Genomic DNA, 17,139 nt, shown 5'->3' on the forward strand with positions numbered 1-17,139 from the left:
AGTGCCTGAAACTTAGCTGAGGCTGTGGAAATGACAAGTACAACTCGTTACTGAGAACTGCCCTCTGAGAGTAAAGTGGGTGCAGCAGCCTACCAGGGGTTGTATTTGCTCTCCTCCACTTCTGCTCCATGGAGTGTGAATGGAATGGACACATTCTAATGTGTGCATTAGAATGTGGACATTCATCAGAATATTAGTAGCCTTAAATTGAGAGTCTGAAAATTTAAAAAGAAAAGAAAAGTAAAAAAAAAAAAAAGTATTGTGTAGAAAAATGAAGATTATAATATCAAATACAGCAATTTGACTAGACTAGTTTTAGGTAAATGAACTTTGGGCAAGTTGTGTTTGAACAGAATTGAAAAAGCAATGAGAGAGCACTTTAAATATATATATATATACTTATTTTATATATATACACTTTTTCCCCCCCCTGCACATCTTGCTATGAAGCATAGAGAGGTTGTTCTTGTTCTGTTCATGAAAGCAGCTGAGTGTTTCAGACAGGTGGATTTCCAAACCTAAAGCTCATGGGTTTCTTTGAGGAGGTCAGTTCTTCTTCTGAAGATTTTTCTGTAAAAAGCAATCTCATTTAAAAACAAATATTCTGTATCTCTGAAGAGTGTAAAGTGTAGTAGCAAGAGTAAATGCAGAGTGCTTTGAGATACAAAAATCTGTGAATGAAAACCTTGGAAATTAAAATAGCATATTTATTTCTAAACTAACTTCGTACCCTAAAGCAATCAGTGAAAGTGAGATGATGAATATTATATTCCTTTGTGCTAACAGCATTTTGATGATCTTTACAGGTATAATGGACAAATAATATATGTACATCATTTCTGATTTCAGACACCTATTAATGAAATCCTGTATGAAACTGACAGTAGCCAAGTAGTTGTAGGACTGAAAGTATTTGCTGTCTTGGAAAAAGTACCTGAGAGATAAAGTAAATGCTGGGTTGACGTATACGTCCAATTTTTCAATTAGTGAATGTTAATATGTAGGTAAAGGTAAATATGTTTGCCTTTGTGATTTGTCATGATAAATGCATCTGTAAGTGTTCCAACTATAGAGCTCAGCGGTTGAAATAGAGCAGATAATGGGTGTTTTATGTATTTTTATTGGTCAGCAGGCTTTCAGTAAGGAATATTCTTGTGGTTTAGAGAATATAAGACTTCTTAAGATGTTCTCTTTGGTTCATGTCTGTGGAATATCAGGATGCTTAAAGGACAGAATAGAAGTATGTCTGAAATTAGTGTATGTACAGAATGTGCAAATGTTTGTATGAGTTATCAGTTATTTGTATAGTCTGGTTTATGCCTCTGTAGATATGCATATGTATATTTGTAAACACAGTGTATATGTAATAGCTGCAAACCTTGTTAGTTTCAAAATAACTGCTGTGAAATCTGCACTTAACATTTCTCCTTATCTAGAGTTCTGTTTATCTGATAAACGTAAGTAAATGAAATTACTGTATTTTAGGATTGTATTTTAGGATTGTAATATTTGATCACAAGTCTGGAATTTTTGATGCTATGAGAATGGCAGCAAAGAATATAAGAGTATTTTTCATGTTTTATGCCCATGTGATTTTTCTAACTTTCATCACCTTTCATGGATTAAATACAAAAAAAAGTCTAAGGACAATTATCCAGTAACAATTTCAAAATACTTTCTTTTTTTCTTTTTTCTTTTGTAGGGGAATTTACCTAAATATTCACATAACTCTCTGATGGTTCAAGCTATAAAGACTAATTTGACAGATCCAGATATACATGTGCTCTTCTTTGATGTGGAAGCACTGATAATTCAGCTGCTGACCGAAGAGGCTGCAAGACCCAACAGTGCCCTCATCTCTCCAGAGAATTTACAGAAGGCCTCTGGTGGGTCTGACAAGGGAGGCTCCTTCCTGACTGGTAAGCGAGCAGCTGTCCTCTTCCAGCAGGTCAAGGAAACCATCAAAGAAAACATAAAGGAACATCTTCTCGACGATGAAGATGAGGATGAAGAATCAATGAGGCAGAGAAGAGAAGACACTGATCCGGAATATCGTTCTAGCAAATCCAAACCGTTAACTCTACTAGAATACAACCTAACCATGGATACAGCAAAACTTTTTATGTCCTGTCTTCATGCCTGGGGTTTGAATTCTGTTCTAGATGAGCTTTGCCTTGATCGTCTTGGGATGCTTAAGCCACACTGCTCAGTATCCTTTGGCCTTCTGTCTAGAGGAGGCCACATGTCTCTGATGCTTCCTGGCTACAATCAGCCTGTAGGCAAACCATCCTATGATGACATGGAGTTGGGCAGGAAGATGTCCATTACAGAAGGATTGGGAAAGGGGACATATGGCGTGTCACGTGCTGTCACCACCCAGCATCTCCTCTCTGTCATATCACTGGCAAACACGCTGATGAGCATGACCAATGCAACCTTTATTGGAGACCACATGAAGAAAGGCCCAACCAGGTAGAACCAATGCCCCTTTTAACATGTGATGACTTCTGATTAGAGTCTCTTTTCGAATATAATGTTTAATTTTGTTTAATTTTACTATGGAGTTTGGTGTATCAAGTAGCTATGAAATCTTTAAGTACCCAGGCAACCGATGTGTTTCTTCTTTCATGGCAATAATATTTTTTTAATGCCAAGACAATGTTATTGCTTTTAATCAGGTTGCGGAAGTTACAATGTTAATATAATGGATACTGATGTTAATATGATATGTTGATGTCAGTGTTAATATAGTGCAGGGCTGAAAGCCAATTTCTGCTCTTCTTTTTAATATTTATAGGATTTAAATACATTAAAGAGTAGGTCAGATTCTAGGCAAATAAAAACATACAAACGCACATAACCAAGTAAGCTAGGAATTGTAAATGAGATACTTCTTTGATGACTGCTCTTTGCCGATCGCCTTTCAAAGTTTGTTTGGATGCGGGATCTTAGCAAATAATCTTTCCTTATTTTTCTCTCCTTTTTGCCTTTTCTTTCTTTACGCTCCCTCCTCCTCTACTTCAGGCCACCCAGGCCAGCCACTCCCGAAATGTCAAAAATGAAGGCACCTCCGTCGACAGCAAGTCATGCAGCCCAAGGACAAATTAAGCAAGGTAGAAATCACTTTCTTCAGAACAATTTTGTATGTCTTCTGAGCTCCATATGCTCAAGTCATCATGTTATTATCATGTGATAAAAATATTACTAGCTTCTACATGATTTATAAAGGTAGTGTTATATTCTAGATAAAAGTTGCAATGATTGAGAACATCTTAAGAATCAATTTAAAGTTCTGATCCCGAGTCATTGGAGTCATTCCCTGACATGGAATTTTTGCATATTTTCACTGCTCCCTAAAATTCAGACATTGAGGTGTCTGTAAGACATTCACAGTCTATAAAGCAGTGTTATACAGAATAACAGAAAAATGTATATCATACATATAAGCTGAAGTATAAAGGTAAAACATATGTAAACGCATAAATATTTCCTCTTCCTTTTTAAAAGGAGGAAGAATTTTTTTTAACACTGCTTCTACCTCTGCTGCTGTTTCCCTTATCTGTAGTTATGAAAAATGGCAGTGGATGATACTGGATTCTTTAGGAGTCTGCATTCTCTTCTATTTCATGAGTACAGTGGCTAGGTATAAAACACAGAACAATATGTGATATAAAAGAAGGATGTACATAAGGTTTAGACTTCAGTTCCTCAAGTGGTGGGAGCAGCAGAGAAGCAGTCCTGCAGAGAATGGAGGGATAATGGAGGTGCCTCCTCCTCTGCTGAATTCAAGAGCTGCTGCTCACTGGGGCAAACGAATTATTCCTCTTAATGAAAAAAACAGGTAAATCTGTGACAACATGGCATAGCCTTTTTAACTTGGGTGCAGAACTAAGGAGCAGTGAGATGTTTGCTGCAGCTGCTGGGTACACAGGCAGTGTCTGCTCATGTAATTTCTTCCAAAATTACAGTTAAAAAAAAAAAAAAAAAAGCTGTTAGAACTTTGCCTCTTTGAGGTACAGAGCAATTTGCAATTTGTGAAATGGTTGCATTTTGCAGAAAATAAATGCTTTGCTATTGTGGTATTTTATGGATATTTATCTTTTGTTTGAATATCCTTTTGTATATGTCCTTACATATATCTTTAAACTATGAAACTGCTCTTGTATTAGGAAGCTGGTATGCACAATAGGTAATTGACACATCAATTGTGATTTTCATCATTTGCATTCAAAAGTGAGGTTAAGTATATCCAAAGAAGAAAATTGCTTGTCAGAGGTGCTTGTGTTTGTATTCTTGTGCTAAATACAAATTTGTTTTCATCTATATTTTGAAAGAGGAAGCCAGTTTCAGGAATGATATGCATCAGGCTTTTCTTCTCATGTAGGGATGCTACAGAAGTAGAGAAGTAGCAGTCAATAACAAAAAAGTGGAAGTTAAAAAAAAAACAAAAAACAAAAACAACAAAAAAAACCCCAACACAACAGTGCAGTAGGGCTCTTGTCTCTAGATCTGTTTTTTGTAAGCTGTTTACTTTTCTTTGGAAAATATGTACTAGAGAGGTCAGTGCCCAGAAGATACCATCTCTGGGAAACAAATTCAATGCCAGAAGAAGCATATTTGTCAGAGATAGCATATGCTTTTGTTTTTAACTGTACAGTTATATTGCAGTTATTCTTTCCTGAATGAAAAGAATGTCAATTTTCCTTTAAAACAGCTTTGCTCATTATGATGGTAGATGTATATAATGTAGGGTGAAAATATTTTTAACTTCATCAGAAATAATTGATAGAAATATAAATTATATGCATTGTCAAAAGTATAGAAAAATACCTTTGTTCCTTAACTGTGATGTTTTGGGATGTTTTGCCTGTGTTTGGCAGCATGGCTAGAATGCTCCTGGAGGAAGAGTTTGAACGGTAGCTTTAGGTCATACGTTTACATCCCATTGTGTGCTACTTACAGCATCTTGCTGCTCATAAATTACCAGTTCTTCTTAAAAATCAATTAGTACAGATACGATTAATGCATAGTATGACATGCTGGATGTCCATCTATTTGACCTGTATTTGTCCTGAGCTCAGCACATCTCTGTGCTGCTCTGCTATTGGGCCAGCTGCTTCCATCACAGTGATTGTTATAATTTTTAACACTCGCAGACTGAGAACAACAACAGCAGAGAGAAATTTCAAAGTCTTCAGTTTTGTTTTAACAAACAAACAAATAAAACTACATAAATTGGAGCTTATTTTCCATAAATTGAACAGCTTCTTTTATACATCTGCTGAAAGCAGTCTTTGTTGTGAAATGACTTCTGCTGCTCATGCTGTCACTGTACACGTGCCATCGTGCTGCATTCATGTGGAAGGCATGGCAAAGTGTCCCTGATGCAGATGTCCTCCAGTGACAATAGAACTTCACTGCATGAAAAGCAAACAGAAGACAATGCTTAATCTGTTCAGGAGCTTGAACCCATTGTTGTTCTGCAACGGAATAAAAGAGGGAATGACATATGGTAATTTCTCAGCAGGAAGGAAGTGTCAGATAGGGACCTCTAAAGCTCCACATTGACCTCTGGTTGTAGCGTGTGTATGCCATAAGGTCTGCATGTCTTTTCATGTGATAAAGTTCAACAATGAGCATTATGGAAGTATAATGTTTAGAACTGATTTTAAATTGCATTTGCACAAGAAATTACACAGTTTACAAAGCAAATACATCACAGCTGCTGCTTGGAGCACGTGCTTTCCTGTCAGCTTGCCTGTAGTGTTACCCTGGATGCCTTACATCCGTCTGCTTGATGTTCTCAGCCCTTTCCTCTGGTTTAGGATGAAGCTTGTTTGAATGAAGAAAAATTTAAAGTGGAACTATATTAAAACTAATCATCAGCAGTATGTTCTGTGGCATTTTAGATGAACAGGTGGGGCAGCCCAGGTTTGAAAGGGATTGTTTCTGGGTTGTTACTGTTTGGTTGTAATGAGCAGTACAAATTCTAAATCTATCTTAGGAAAAAAACCCAAAACAGAAGCAAAACTCCTGCTTTGAAATGCAGGCAGCAGTGTTGCTGACGTGAGCCCCGAGCCCCAACTTTCGAAGCTCGTAGTTGTGATCTTTTTATTTGCAAATACCTTCTTCTCAAAACATGCAGTGTTACGTTAGTGAAGCTGTTTTTCTGTAGTTGCATGTCTTCTCCTCACTGACACGCTCTGCTTCTTGTAAAGCCTAGAAGTTTGTTTGTTTGTTTGTTTTTTTAAGTTTAATATTATCACGGTTTTGTTTTTCATTCTTCAGTGATACTAATCTGTTTTTCAGAAGCTGCTATCCTCACTTTCCTATTTTTTTCTCTTTATTTCTTCTTCTTTCCTCTGCAAGTTGCTCCTGCTGTTTCTTCTAGCACTGAAGCTGGTCACTCTGGCTCTGACACTGCTCCTCCTTTACATACCTGTTTCTTAGTAAATGAAGGTATCTTTCCTCATTTTTTCTATCTATTGTCTTTTACTTTCAACTAATGTTCCTTATCATTGTTATGATGTGACTTTAATTTGTTCTTTGGAGGTATTTTTCTTTTCAAGAAATAGAGGCAATGAGTTTATTTTTGCACAGTTTGCTGTTAGGGGGTGAACAGATGTGGTTTGTCTGTCCAGGACTTTCTGTCAAAGTTCAGTTCTCAGTGGCCATGTGAAAGGTTGGATTTCAGACTGTCTTGTTTTGCTGTCGTTTTTTGGCAAAATAATGAACCTTTTTAAAGGAAGAATGTGAGTGACTGAAGCCACACTATGCACAGTTCATGTCCCACTGCTGTACTTCCACGTGGGTACAGCTGCTGCTTCTCGGTGCAATGGCTCAGCTCCATCTGGAGCTTGGGGACCTTCTGGGACTGCCTGTGACACAAAGGCACAAACCAGGAGGCTAAACCTTTTGTGGTGCTTTATATTCAGAGATGAACCAAAATCAGCTTCACATCACTTAAATCTGATTTGTAGTGCTTATGAAGACAGAAACTGTTCAATTAGACTACTTGAGGTTTGTGTTTATATTTTTTATTTCTAATAGGTGTTTATCTCCATTGTGAAGAATGACTTTCTGCCTTAAAGATTGGCACACACACAAATAACCTAACACAGACCAAACTAAGCCACTACTCCTGAATCACTGCAGGAAGTTTGTTTTAAACCTTTGCTTTTGATGTCTTATTGCAAAGCCATAAATTTTTGTTTTTCAAGTATTAAATGTTCTGTTTATTATTTTACTTGTACCATCATGAAAAACTTTGGTAGTTAAAATACTGAGATTTTTGTGTTCACCATTGCTGACAAATTAAAAAAGGAAAGCTGTATGCTCACAGGAAGTATTTCTCATGCTTCTCAAGTTGAAGTAGATCATAATACTAAGAGCATGTTTTTGGTGTACATTACAGGACTTTTTAGACTGTGTTGTTTGGGTTTGATAGATTCCTCTTTACAGCTTTTAACTAGATAATATTGCAGGCTTCCAGTGTGAAGCAGGATTTAGATGGGAAGAGTGAGGGTAGTGGACAAATGTGTGCTATGATATGCTGGCATACCTCCTTAAAATGTCTATGATCTTCCTACTGGTAATTTATATGATTAGCTTTCTTTAAATGAATGCCATCAAACTTGCATGTAGGATATTGTGTGAAAATAATGGAAACTATTGTTTCAACAGATCATTGAAGATGGTCTTGAACTCAAGAGTATGGCTTGTGCTTAGGAGCTTTTCAGTATTTAGTGTGTTGAACATACTGTGAGTGTTGCAAGTTTGAAATTCAAGCCTGTGATTCAGTGCAATTATACTTCCATTTTGAGAGAGGATGAAAAGAAAGAGTTTTTGATGTGTTCTTTTGTGTTTGAACAGGGTGGAGCCAGCTTGCTGCCATGCACTGTGTGATGCTCCCCGACCTGCTTGGTCTGGACAAGTTCAGGCCTCCTCTTCTGGAGATGCTGGCTCGCAGGTGGCAGGACCGCTGCCTGGAGGTGAGTTCATAGGATTGCAGAATTGCAGACTGGCTGGGTTGGAAGAATCCCCAGAATCCCCCAGCACCACTCCACCATGATTGCCCTCTGCAGCTCAGGCTGCACGGGGCCCCATCCATGTCCTTGAGCTCTCCAGGGGTGAGGCACTCACACTTTTCTGAGTAGCCTGCAGTAATTTTCTGTTGATGGTTTTTGTTTTTTTCCCCCCCCTAATGCTCAATTCTAAAAACTCCAAATAACATGCTTTCAAATATCAGTCTTTTAAAGTCTTTGTTTATTTAAGTGACACATTGTTTTAGATGAGAAATGCCTTCTGTGATTTGCCACTGGATGGCAGCCTTGCTCCTCTGCAACAGAAGCAAATCACTGAGGGAGTTCTCAGGGAAGCCCAATTCCCAGCAGCATAACATGGGGGCACAGGGAGGAGAGGCTCTGTACAGGTGTGGGAGCAGAGGCAGAAGTGATTCATGCGTTGCAGTATTTGAATGCTTTGTTACTTTGGTTTTTATTTAAGCAGAGTGCAGCTTTATGTACCTGTCTGATGTTGATGGCTTTTACTATGCTAATTTTTCCTTAATATAAAAAGTACTTTCTGACACAAGTGCTTGTAGCTGCTGATTCTAGATTCAGCAGATCAGTTTTCCAGTTAACCTCTTTCAAAATGTTGAAAAAATGATTGTGTCTCTCTGTATTTGTTTGTTTATTTGTTTGTTCTTACCTTTTCTGTGACATACACTGTATATATATCTTTCTAATGAAATTCCAGGATTAAAATTTCTCATATTCCATTATGAATCTATAGGATCAAAAACTAACCTATGTTTTTTTTTTTTTCTCAAGAGACTGCTGAGTTGCTTAATTTGTTGGAGCTTGTGTACAGCAGTCAGTAAGTGGTTTGTCACCAACAGTGTGATAAATGACTGCTAGGCCTTAACACTACACCTATGCTACTGTGGCAAAAATTTCGTTGACTGTGCAGCTTTCAGAGTAGGAAAGAAGGAACAGAGCTGGATTATAGGCTGTAGGACTTCAGCGGTCTTGTAACTTAATGGGGAATAGGCTTTTTGCTATCTGGGTACCTGTTCTTCTGCTAGATAGGATATACTGTGAGATGGTTTTCTGAGAGGATAATTGCTTTGAAACTAATTAGGATTTGTAAGCAGGTAAGCAGTAGGAGTCCAGTTTCTGGATATCCTGATGTGTCAAGCTAGCGTTTTGCTGATCCCTGCTTGCCCGCAGTTTTCTGTCTTACCTTGATCGAGTTGCATAAGTTCTTTGTGTGTATACATTGCTCGGTCTTCCACACTGCACACAAATGAGATTATTTCATTTGAAAACTGTTCCTTGGGGATTTTTGTTTTGCTATGGTATTCCTACATCCACCTTTGATTTTAGAAAAATTATTTATTTGCTGCATATCTTGGAATTCTGGAAAACTTTTGTTAGAAAGAAGGCTGATCACAAATTATTTCCTGAAAATTCAAATTTTGGTGATATTTTAGTGCATCAGTGCTACTTTTCTATGGCAATTACCATTTCACTTGATGGAATGTGAGCCACCTTATTTCTTTCAGTGGTAAACCTCAGTTTCTGTTCACTTCGGGGGATTTGAAGTAGCCTCTTTGCTGAGGAAGGTTTTCTCAGTGCCTATGGCTCTGTTATGTCCTGTGTTGGGAGTCACCATAGTTTGGGGTTGTCCTATTTGTGGCCATGTTGTTTCTGTAGTTAAGTTGGAAAGGAGCAGGGAAAAATGAGGGTTTTCTAAAAACTACATTCATTTTTTTTATACAAGATTTTTTTTTTTCTTTTAAGTGATGCTTTTTGTTGTACTAGCTAAATTATACTGATAGCATATTGATAAATATTTCATGTTTGAGTTTGTGATGTTTTGGTTGATTTATAGGTAAGAGAAGCTGCCCAGGCCCTGCTGCTAGCAGAACTGAGGAGGATTGAACAGGCAGGCCGGAAGGAGACCATTGATGCTTGGGCTCCATATTTGCCACAGTACATTGACAGTGTCATATCACGTAAGTAACTGTGTGACTAATGGGAAAATAACTCTGTTGATAGATAAAGGGGAAAAAAGGAATCCCATAAACCAATTTATTAGCAGTTCTGCCAACTTAGGGAAAGAGTCATTTGAGTTATGCATGAAAATTCCTGGAAATTTTCTAATTTCATAGTCATGAAATTGCTTGGGATCCCTAATGTTGATGAGGTAAATAGAGCGTTTCAGTGCATTTCACTGGGAATGCAGTGTCTTTTGCAAAGGCTTTCCCTGGTATTGAGGGGCAGAGCTGCAGTTTGGAGATTTCAGAGAAGAAACCTACTTTGGAAAAGGCCGGTATAATTACCAAAGAGTCTATGATAAGATTCTAGAAATGGTTATGAAGGGATTCTTTGGCATCCCCATAGCATAGAAGAATTCTGAGAGGAGTTAATGCAGTTGTGTGTAGGAGATGACCTTCACTGTATATTGGACATTTGGTGCAACTCTTGCCTCATTGGGTGTTCAGAACCAATGGTTACCCAGGGCTGCAGGGAGATACTGGATGAAGATGGCTCTACAGTTATCAAGGATTCATTAGACAGTAATTTATGGTGATGGTTAATTGGGTGAACATGAGATTACAGTATTTCCCTTTGAAATGCAGAACATTTTTTTACCTTATCACATTCATAAAAGTCTAAAACTGTAAGTTAATGGACTTTAGGGCATTAGAAGGTTAAGCTCATTTTGCAGAGTGGGTGTGAAAGATGCATCTTGCAATGTTCTGCCAAGATTTCTTAAACTGTACTAGAAGTACATAAAGAATGAGAGCTGTTCCTTTCTAATCTCTCTTGCAATTTATAAAATGCATGTAGCAGTAAGTCATTTCCTCCAGCCTTCTGCAGTCCCTTTTTGGTAATTTCACACCATCGTTCACACCATCCTCCTGACTTGGCTTTGCTTACTGAAATGCCAGATTAGATGTGCTGTTACCAGCTCCTTTGAATCATGTACTCTTCCCTTTTCTATTTTTCTCTATATGTTTCCTTCCCCTTTTCTGATGTCATATGTGTTAACACAATCACTTTATTATTTGCTAGGTCTCCTTTCTTTGCATACTTACTAGAAGGTAATTTAAAATACTGCTGCAAATGCAATTCTCCAACTATTTTGTTTGTTTAGTATGCTTGTGAGAGAAAGCACTGGTTTTTCTAACAGTAATGTTTTTTAGCATCTTCATGACCTCATTTCTTTTTTGTTGGGTAAAGGCATTTGAGGAAATCAAATGAATTACTAAAGTACAAATTAAAAAACGAACAAACAAAAACCCTTAAAACTGAAACAAATAGTATTTTGATTTCATGATGGATCTGACTGAATTAATTTTAAATATCACCTGATCCCTTTTGACAAAATACTGCCAGTTAAAATGTTCTGCTTGTAGGTGAAATGATAAAGGGCACTTCTTTTAAGTACATTTCCTGCAGCCTATGAAAATCGCGTATAGTTCTGAATGATTGACCTTATTTGGAACACTTGGCTCGTGGGCAGAGAAGGATTTTAACAAGATTTAATGTTATCAAGGGCACAAGTCTTCTGCGTACTTTGAATCATCAAACATACATATTTACCAAACCATCAGGCTTCTGACCATGATTGTGTACAAAAATCTGGAGTAATACAGTGATATGTTATATGATGGTTTTTTTTCTTCACATAAATTAAATCATCACAGACCACTGTTTGATCTGTTACATTTTTCTCCAAAAATATGTCTCCGGCTATGTTCGTATTATTCATTCTTATTAAAGCAGATATTGTGCAAACTCTAAGAATATATTATTGCAAGGTCAATCACATCATGCAATACACCATTCACTTATCTCCATGGGCTTTCCTTTCTAGAATGATGTACAAACACATCTGCCATATGTAAGAAAGCAGTAAAAATATAAATGTGTTTTTGTGAATGAGAATGTTTCTTTAAAAGTAAAGCAGCAGACATTCATTTTCCTTAACTGTGATTCTTCCACTGAAGAATGTAGCTTCTATTCAGGGAAGGATCTCTATCAAACACAATTGATTTTAGAGAAATGTGTAATAATCTTATTAAATCTAAATTGAATGCATAAATTTCACAGGATGAGGTATGTTCAGGTGGTGCTGAGGATTTGTTGGTGAGGCAGAGCTGCTGTTAATTGCAGCCTTTAGGCATGCAGCCTTTGCCTTATAAGGGTGTTGCTGCTCAGCCAGCTGTGCAGCCAGACCATGAGTGAGGAGTGGGAGTGTGCTTGTACGTACATGCCAAAGAGCCTCCATTCAAACTGATGGAGATTGGTGCTGTTCTGAATATTTGGATTTATTTTTCAATTGCTCTTCTGGTAAGACTGGTTTGCTCAGTTTTATAGCTTTAGCTGCCCTTCAGTCTCACTGTAGCTGCTATAGCAGCTGTTGATGAGCACTGATTTCTCTGCAGTGAAACAGAATGACTGTGTTAGGTGCAAGGTTATGGGCACAGTCTTGCTGGTGAAGTTGTATGTAAGGCACTTTGTAGGGCCTCTGCTTCCAAATCAGGAATTACCACTTAATCAAACTCACACTAATCCCAGCATTCTCTATTTGTGGTACTTCTCATTACATAAACTGGACGACTGAAAAGAGTATGCAGTTGTGTTCCACATGTGCATAGCTGGAAGTGGAATGTTTAGTTCTGCTCTTGTGCCTGTGCTCAGGCTGTAGGCATGGCATGTGTTCGTACAGGAATTGCTAAAGATGGGCTGGTGAAAAAAAAAAAAAAAATGCCAATTTTCTGTACATGTTTAATTCAGTACACAGAGTGTGAATGCATACAGCAACACTTTGGCATTTTTGTTAGTTATTAGCAGATCAAAACATAGCATTTGTTTTTAAGGATGCACTTATCTATCAGAGCAAACAAGATTTACAACAGGAAAAAGTAGGGAGAAATCAAATGAGGAGTATGGGTGAAAGCAGTGATACAGAAAATGTATAAAGCAGATAATTACTAGCACATTGGTATTATGCCTGAGTTTGTGGTTCTGAGTGGCAGAGTTGGAAGGCTGTTTAGCAGTGGTACTGGCCATGTGAGCATCCACAGAGGTGCTGGCACCCTGAGGAAGAACGGTGATTGTGATATCAGACTGGAATAATGAAATTAATGAGGAGCTGCAAAGCTTGCTTTTGTAGGTAAAGTATACAGACGTTCCCTTAGTTACAGTACAGCACCTGATAAAAGTTGATTCCCTCCCCAGATCTTTCAAAACAAGGACTGAGGGGATAAAAATTACTTAGAACGGCCCAAATGGACGTGGTGAGTTTCTGAAACATACAGCTTAGTGCTGGAAAGGCAAGCAGAAGGAATATGGTATAGTTCAAGGATTACTGCTCTGTTTCCTTCATCCTCCATGTCTTTGCATGTCCTCACTTAATAGGGAGGCGTACAATATTATCAGCATGTTTCCCTCCAGCCCATCTTACTGCATTGTAAGAGGTCTTGTATATGTGATATGGAAAAAGTGCTTTTCTTTGACATGGCAGGTTCCTTTATAAGTGAAACAAATGTAACCACTAATAGAAGCTTGTTGCTGATACCTTTAGTCATATGCATGTAATTGGCTCTTGAATGTCTCAGGAGTGTGGTATTAGCAAAGAGAGGTGAAATCTTCTATTTGTATATCTACACAGATCCAAGAGCAACTGGGGGCAGGACTGTGCTTGTTGAGATCTAGTGAATGTGCGTGCCTCTCAACTCTTTGATGTGCATGGAAAGAGCAATGCAAATTTGCACTGGATTGTCCTTTAATAATTTTTTATCTGCAGGAGAGAGCACTGTGAACCATGGAGATACGAATTCTTAGAGCTTGTGTTTGAATCATGTTGCCATTTAATGGAAAAACTGTATGCTTATGCAGGTTTTATTCCCATACCTTGTTTTGAATTTTGAGGAACTCAGTGGAGTTAGATGGTGCCCCAGAGCACGCTGAATAGGGCAAATTAGGAGCAGAAATGTAATCAGCGCTTGGAGGTGTGCTCATTTCCTGATCACTTTGTGTAGTGATTGTACAGGAGTGCAATTGTAGATAGCCCTTACCAGAGAGATCAGCCAATTTGTATCACGTGTATTATCCCCTCCTTGTTTCTGAGTAGCCAGCTGAGAGAATTATGGCTTTAAAGGATAGGCAGCAGGGTCAGGTGGATTCCTTCTTAAAACTTAATTCCTGTTTCATATCAATTTCTCATTTCAAGCCAAACTTTTTGATGTACAAAATCAAAGGGGAAACCCTGCATTATTTATTCTCAATCCAGAGCATGTTTATTGAGCTAGTCGTGTCTATAGTCTTACATATAATTATATTATAGATATACAATATTATACATGTTATATTTGTAGTCTTTTATATTCAGCTGTTAAGCTGTGGATTATGAATATGAAATGGATGAAATGAATGTGACATCATGATATGAAAATGTTGCTGCTGGTTTAGCCATTGATATTTTTCAGGCTTGCACATGATGGTAAGCTTTGGAAGCTCCATGTTGCGTCTGCTAAGGTTGTCACGTAGGCTTTACCTGCTCCTTGTTTTCACAACATGTGATTGTTTCTGCACAGTCTGTAGTGCATTCTCCATGAGGAACAGTTTTCAGCTCAAAAAGAGAGAAATGTCACCTCTGTTACCTGCTTATTTTGAAGAGCAAAGATTTCTCCAATGCAAGATAGATTCTGCAAAGGAATTTTTTTTTTTCCATTTCTAACAAATTTCGTTGCTGAATGTTGTGTTCCTACTTATTTATTTTTCTGTTGTTCAGTGTAATGTCTTCTGAAAACGTTGAGGCGGGTGTTTCGTAGGGCCCCGTGCAGTGGAACCCCCAAATGTTCCAGCATGAAGTCTGCCCACCCAGCAGTGCAGAGCCCGATGTGTTTTAAAATACATGGTGTTACTGCAGATACAAAAAAGGTTCCTATGTCTTTAATGGAAAGCAAAAGGTTATCTGGCCGTGCCCTTTGTGTGCATGCTGCAGGCAGGCAGGCACTGTGCACTGGGAGCTGCCAGATCGATCGGGTGCTGTGTACTGAATTAATTCCAGGCAGGAATCTGCTGCCAGTGAATGCTGCCTGAAAATTAGGTCTGGATGCTGCTGGTGCTTCCCATATTGCTAAAACCTAATGTCTTCATCAAATTATTATTTCTTGTAAAGTGGAAATGTTAAATAATGTGGCAACATGAAATTCAAGAGAGAACAATTTAAGAATATGTTTCTAAATTTCTTTACTTTGATCATAACCCATTCTGATGACAAAAATAAGCATGATAAGTCTATAACAAATGTGATGTTGTTATTTTTATTAATGTATTTCTGGTAAATATATATCTCTGTAAGGAAGTTTTACTTAAAAAAAGATTAATTGCGTAAAACATAATTAAACTTCAGTTGATTTAAATGGGAATTTTCACTTAGTAAGGACACTGCGATTAGACCTCAAAGACTGCTGTATATCCACGTGGTTGGTCACTCTGCTCCTGCAAATTCTTACTTTGCTGAGCACAAAGGAGTAAATGAAACAGATTTGCACAGCACTATTTTGGTGTAGTAATAGAAAAATCAATTTATGATACTACAGTAAATGACGAATTGTAATCATAGAGTAATAGAATCATTTGAGTTGGAAGGATCCCTTAGAAGTCATCAGGTCCCGCTCACTGCAGTGCACAGGGACACCCACAGCTCCAGCAGTGCTCAGAGTCCATCCAGCCTGATCTTGGCTGTCTGTAGGGATGGGGCACCACCACCTCTCTGTGCAGCCTGTGCCAGGGGCTCACTGCCTTCCCTGCTTTTAGTTTGAAACTATTCCCACTTGTCTTGTCACAGCAGACCCTGTTAAAGAATGTCTCCTTATTTCTTAAAAAAGCCCCCCTTTTGATTTTGAATGGCTGCTCTCAATTCTCGCTGGAGCCTTCTCTTCTCCATGCTGCACAGCCCCAGCCCTCAGCCTGTCCTCATATGAGAGGTGTTTTCCATCCCTGGGACCATTTTTGTGGCCCTCCTCTGGATGTGCTCTGTCAGGTCCACGTCTCTCCTGCACTGATGCATCTGGATGCAGCACTCCAGCTCAGAGCAGAGGGGCAGATCTCCCCCTTGCCCTGCTGGCCACACTGCTTTGGATGCAGCCCAGGATACGGTTGGCTTTCTAGACTGCGATGGGACACTGCTGGCTCATGTCCAGCTGCCATCCAGCAGTGCCTCACGTCCTTTTTGGCAGGGCTGTGCTCCATCCTTACATCCCCCAGCTTGTACTGATGGTGCACTCCTTGCATTTGGCTTTGTAGAACCTCATGCAGTTCTCATGGGCGCGCTGCTCAGCCTGTCCCAGGTCTTTCTGGATGGCATCCTGTCCCTTGGGCCTGCCAAATGCACCACGTAGCTTGGTGTCATCCACAAACTGCTGAGGATTTGCTCCATCCCTCTGTTAACTTTCCAGTGTTTTCTAATGTGTCAGCTGGCTTATGTTTCATACAAGCACTTCCTTTCTGACCTTTTCATTTCCAAATCATGTTTCTGAGACATTTTGGTGAATTATGTAGAAGGTAACTGTGTATAGGGACACATGTTCGTTCTTGCTGTATTTTCATTTAGGTGAAGTGATAATGTATAACTATTGCCTGACTTATTTGTGTGATTGTTACCTTCCTCCCCCCACTTTTTTTTTTTTTTTTCTTTGAGAATCATTCAGATTAAATGATATGTGCTTAGATTTTAATTTTAATCCTGTGAAATTGTAAGGGACTTTTAATATTTCATATCCTGTTCTTAGAACCAACTCGTGCAAAAATATTTCTATCTTTTCATTCTATTGTCACTGGTTTTGCTACACTCTTTAGGTGTAGCACATCTAATATGAAAGCTCAGCTGCTTTACATCAACCTGAGGATAAAATGCAGTGGAAGAGGTAACGTGGGAACTAAGGGACGTGGTTTAGTGGGCATGGTGGGGATGGGCTGACAGTTGATGATCTTTGAGGTCTTTTCCAACTTTTTAATGAGTTGATGATTCTAAACAAATCCAAGGTGTTGTGCTTTGGGCCATCCAAAAAACATTTTGGCAATGCAGTGCTGGAACCACTGGGTCCTTATGACAGCT

General features: G+C 38.5%; 1 protein-coding gene across 2 annotated transcripts in view; it reads left to right on the forward strand.

The window, feature by feature from the left end:
* The window catches only part of WDR7 (WD repeat domain 7), a 114,796-nt gene that overhangs the window by 27,802 nt on the left and 69,855 nt on the right, over window positions 1-17,139 (forward strand). For both annotated transcript variants that reach the window (XM_090132346.1, XM_090132347.1), the window contains exons 15-18: window positions 1,703-2,472; window positions 3,025-3,113; window positions 7,873-7,991; window positions 9,895-10,018. In XM_090132346.1, the coding sequence (XP_089988472.1) occupies window positions 1,703-2,472; window positions 3,025-3,113; window positions 7,873-7,991; window positions 9,895-10,018 (1,102 nt within the window). The remainder of the gene's footprint in view (window positions 1-1,702; window positions 2,473-3,024; window positions 3,114-7,872; window positions 7,992-9,894; window positions 10,019-17,139) is intronic.

This window comes from Phasianus colchicus, chromosome Z, assembly GCF_987193195.1.
Source record: "Phasianus colchicus chromosome Z, bPhaCol1.hap1.1, whole genome shotgun sequence".
NCBI lineage: Eukaryota > Metazoa > Chordata > Aves > Galliformes > Phasianidae > Phasianus > Phasianus colchicus.